This window comes from Haliaeetus leucocephalus, unplaced genomic scaffold (assembly GCF_000737465.1).
Source record: "Haliaeetus leucocephalus isolate CR32 unplaced genomic scaffold, Haliaeetus_leucocephalus-4.0 Scaffold0, whole genome shotgun sequence".
NCBI classification, from domain to species: domain Eukaryota; kingdom Metazoa; phylum Chordata; class Aves; order Accipitriformes; family Accipitridae; genus Haliaeetus; species Haliaeetus leucocephalus.
In genome coordinates this window covers 29,813,123-29,817,782 of record NW_010972436.1, presented here as the reverse complement: position 1 = coordinate 29,817,782, position 4,660 = coordinate 29,813,123, and the positions used below count along the sequence as shown (strand labels likewise).

General features: G+C 69.6%; 1 protein-coding gene across 1 annotated transcript; it reads right to left on the bottom strand.

Annotated features, from left to right (window-relative positions):
* Positions 1–1,745: 1,745 nt before the first annotated feature.
* On the bottom strand, positions 1,746–3,325 carry TIGD3 (tigger transposable element derived 3). Its single transcript, XM_010563450.1, has one exon. The coding sequence runs from the start codon at positions 3,291–3,293 to the stop codon at positions 1,926–1,928; it is 1,368 nt and encodes a 455-aa protein (XP_010561752.1). The 5' UTR covers positions 3,294–3,325; the 3' UTR covers positions 1,746–1,925.
* Positions 3,326–4,660: the final 1,335 nt, after the last annotated feature.

The following is a 4,660-nucleotide window of genomic DNA, read 5'->3' as shown; positions in this document are numbered from 1 at the left end:
CTGTCGTCGCATCCCCGAGGGGGAGCCCAGTGCACCCCCATGGTTGTGCATTCCCCCCCACCGCGCAGCCTGTGCCTTCCACCAGCCACACGGTTGAACCTCCGTGATCGCACACCCCAGTGGGCGCTTTGCCATCCGCTGCCCCTGCACCCCCGGGGGGGGCTGTTGTACTCCCGTGCACCCCGGTGCGCCCCCCTCCCCCCCCCATGCACGCCAAGGCTGCACCCTGCCCTGTGCAACCCGGGGAGCACCCCTTGCGAGATGCCCTGTTCACTCTGGCAGGTATCCGGGTCCCCCCTGCACCCCTGGGGGGGGCCCTGGCAGCCCCTGCCCCCAGATGGACACATCCCGGTGCCCCCTGCCCGTGCACCCCTAAGGTACTCAGCGCCTCACGCACCTCTGTGGGTGCCCCTCACACCCCGTGCCCTCCACTCCATGCGTCCCCCCAGGCGACCCCCAGGCAAACTTACCGAGCACCCCAACAAGGTCCCCGGGTGCACCCTGTCCCATGCGACGGGTGCCCCTTGCACCCCCGGCCCCCTTCACCCCAACAGGTACCTGGGTGCCCCTCACACGCACTGCTCGCTGCGTCCCAGTGGGTACCCTGTCCCAAGCACCCTGATGGGCCCCCCACCCTGGACACCCCGATGAGCACCTCTTGTGTGTCCGGCCCAGGTGTGTCGCAACAGGCACCTCCCGCCCAAACCCCCTGTGCCCCCCCCCAGGCACCGCCATTCACCCTTCCCCTGGGTCCTCGCTGGGGTCCCCTCCCTGGGGGTGGCTATGATGGCTGGGTGCAGAGCACCCCTGGGTGCCGCGGTGCTGTGGGGACATGCCTGTCCCCGCTGCGGGCCACAGCCCACCCTGGTGGCCTTCAGCTGCCCCTGGTTCTCTGTGTACATGTGGGGTGTCATCCCCGTGCCCCATCCCACCTCGGGGACCCCGGTGCAGCAGTGGTCACTGTGCCAGGGAGAGGGTGCACAGTGGGTGCCCATTAGGGCACACAGTCCAGTGTACATGGGGGGAGCTGTGCAGGGGACCCCCAGGGTGCACACAGGTGCCACCCACACCGCGTGGGACACTGGCGCTGGCACAACCGGCGTGCAGCCCAGAGCTCTTAATTAACAGCCATGACAGGGTCATCAGCCAGGTCCCTGCTGCCCGTGGCCCTGGCACCCGTGTGGGAACAGCATGCATTGGGGTGCTGCGGGGGCCCAGGAGCAGCCACGGTGTCACCGGGCCAGGGGGTCTGCGGCCCCAGGCCAGGGCGAGGGAGGCGAGGGGGAGGTTTGGGGTGGCCCCGCTGCTCCCAGCAGCCCCAGGGGAGCGCAGGGGCTCTGCCCGGCTCACGGCGGGCTTGGATGTGACGTTAAAATATTACAACCACCAGCAATGCTGCACTTCGCTGAATTATTCCTTTTTAATGCCTGTTACAAACCTCCGGTGTCACCACATGGCAACAGCAACCAGTGGCACCCGGTTCCCCCAAACCCCTGTGGGAAGGAGCCACTGCCCCAGCATGGGGACACCCCAGCACCACCCCACATCCCCCACCCCCCCAGCAAACACAACTACCACGCTCAGGGCAAATCCTCTCCAGGGGCAGCTCCATGGCTGCAGAAGCCACCCCCTGGGAGAAGGTTTTGGCAGCAGGTTCACGTCCCCGGTGCTGCCGCCGCCAGCCCCCAGCACCGCCCCAATAGGTGACATCCAGAGCACGGTGGCTCCGCAGCCCCCGTGCACGGTGCTCCCTGCCAGACATCCCTTTTGCCCCTGAGCCACGTGAACCCACAGCAAACCCCACAGCACAACTCAGCTGGTGCTGCCGCAGGAGACGGTGTCCAGGCCAGTCCGGTGACGGCCCCGATGAGCGCCGGTCCCCATCATGGGCACGAGTGAGTCCAGGCATGTGCTGGCCACTCCACTCACTGCTTGGGAGGGGTGTCCCTGATGAGGGCTCGCCCGGTGCCAGCTGACACCATGTGCACTGCATCCTCCAGCTCGTAGAAGGCCTGGAAGAGGTCCGGCGAGGTAGCCCGGCACTCCAGGTACCGCCGCAGCGTGGCCAGGCTGCCCCAGACCTCTCGCTCCGAGGGGCAGGGCTGCACCGCCGCCAGCTCTCCCCCATCCTTGCCCTCCGCCGTCCCCTTGTCCCCATCCACCTCCGCTGACTCCCCGTCGCGCTCCAGCTCCTCGTCCGTCATCATGCGGCGCTCCAGCTGCTCCTGACTGAGTGGGCCGGGCGCCGGGGCGAGGGCCGGGGCCTCGGTGCCAGCATCGGGGCTGAAGCCAGTGGCACGGAAGCAGCTGGCGATGAGCCCCGGGTGCACGTCGCCCCAGGCTTGCGCCAGCATGTGCAGGGCATCCAGGAGGGTCGGCTGCCCCGTGCCACGCTCCGCCAGCAGCCACCTCAGCAACCGGCGCCGGTAGTGGCCCTTGAGGTCGCTGGTGATGCCGCGGTCCAGGGGCTGGGCCAGGGCGGCAGCCGGCGGGATGAAGACCATCCTGACGTTGGAAAGCTGGAGGTAGGGGTGCGCCTCGTGCTTGGTGAGGAGGAGGAGGATGCTCTTCCCCTGCCGCCACATCCCCTCGTTGAACTCCCGCAGCCACTCGGCAAAGAGGGGGGCGGTCATGCCAGCCAGGCTGCTGGCGCGGTAGCTCCAGGGCATCTGCCCCAGGTTGACGCCCCGCAGGCAGGGGGGCCGGGAGATCTCCCCCACCACCCGCAGCGGGGCCTTCTCCGAGCCGTCGGCGTTGGTGCAGAGCAGGAGCGTCAGCCGGTCACCGGCGCTCTCGCCCTTGCCGGGGGAGCTGGCTGGGAGGAGGACCCCCATCTCCCCACAGGCATAGATCTTGGAGAGCGCATAGCTGCGGAGGAGGTTGGGTAGCAATGCGCCGGCCCAGTGGTCGGCCGTGGGCTGCTCCGCATCCCCTTTCTCCACTGGCGGCTTCTTGAAGGAGAGGTTGTGGCGTGCCTCGAAACGAGCCAGCCAGCCGCCGCCGGGCTCCGGGTCAGGGCGGCCCAGCGCCTCGGCGAGGTGTTTGGCCTTGAGCTGGAGGAGTGGGCTGCTGACGGGCAGGTCGGTGGCACGGGCGCCCTCCACCCAGCGCAGCAGGGCGGCCTCGAGGGCCACGTCCTTCCCCTCCCGCTTGCGTTTGCGTTCGGGGTCGCCATTGCGGTGCCACTCGCTCAGGATCCGCTCCTTGTTCTTGATGATGCGGCAGATCTGGGGCTGCGACACCCCGAAGCGCTTGGCCAGCTCGCTCTGAGACACCTTGGGGCCCTCCAGCATCTCCAGCACCTGCACCTTCTCTGTCAGTGACAGCTCCTTCCGCTCCTTCCGCGGTGTTGCCGTTCCCCCCTCTGCCATCCCCGGGGAGCGGCCGGTGCAGGGGGCTGGGCGGCAGGGGCTGCCTGCAGCCCCCAGCCCCACCGGCTCGGCAAAGCCTCTCCCGCAGTGGTTGCAGGTGTAGGTGCGCTCCCCGCCGTGCGCCAGCCGGTGCCGCACCAGGTCCGGCTTTTGCCCGAAGCCCCGGCCACATTTGGGGCATTCAAGCGGCGGCTCCCCCAGCTGGCAACGGTGGCTCTCAAAGGCAGGAGGTAGGATGATGAACCCCCTGTTAATGGCACTGGCATTCGGCTCCGGCTCGAGGACGCCGCAGTAGCTGCAGCCCTGTTCCCGCAGCGGGACGGGGAAGTCGCTGGGGCCGGCACGGCGGGATGGTGGGGAGCCGGGCGGCGGGGATATCCCCTCCTCGTCCTTCATCTCCTTCCCCAGCCAGTCCCCTGCAGAGACAGGAACGTGCTGGGGAGAGAACCCCCTTACTGGGAATCCCACAGGAATAAACCCTCCAGTTCAGCAGGATTCAGCCCATCACCCGGTCCCCCATGTCCCCCTCACCCTGGGAGGGTCCGGCAGGCACCGTGCGCGGCCGGTGGCTCCGGTGCTCCCCGTAGCACCCTGCCACCGCCTCCTCCTCCTCCCCTCGCTCCACCTCGGCCAGGATGTCAGGTTTGGTGACGGCGTAACCTGTCACAGAGTCAAGAGGGACAACCGGCGATGCCACTGGTGATGCCGCCACACAGCACCGTGGTGGAGGGTCACGACAGGCCTGCCTTGGCGTTCCCCCGCCGTGACGGGGACAGACGGCCGGCGTGGTCCCGCGGTGACCCCGGGCCCCGCGGCCGCCTGCTCCCGCCACCCACCCGGGCCGACGTCGATGCCGACGTGCCGCCAGCCTCGCTTGCGGCCAGGCCGTAACCGGCAGTGCCAGGGCTGGTGCCGGGCAGGACCGCCGTGCCTCACCCAGGGTGACGGGGTGCTCCCGGTCCTCCTTCATGGCACCGGCACCCTCCCGGTCCTCGGGGAGACGCGGCAGCTGCTCCCGGTGCTGCTCACCGGCGAGGCCTCACCTGCGGGAGGGACGGGAGGTGGTCGAACCATGCGCCGCACCGGGATGACGGCGCACGGTCCGGCGGAGACCCCGCGGGGCGGGCAGGGAGAACCGGGCGTCGGCGGTGCCGGTGGGGCCGCCAGTGGAAGGAGGGTGGCCGGGGCCGCCGAAACCCGGTGGGCCGCGGTACCGGTGCCGTACCTGGGCCGGGCCCTGTCCCCCTCCCGTCCGGTGGGGCCCGGTCGGGCCCGGTGCAACCGCGACA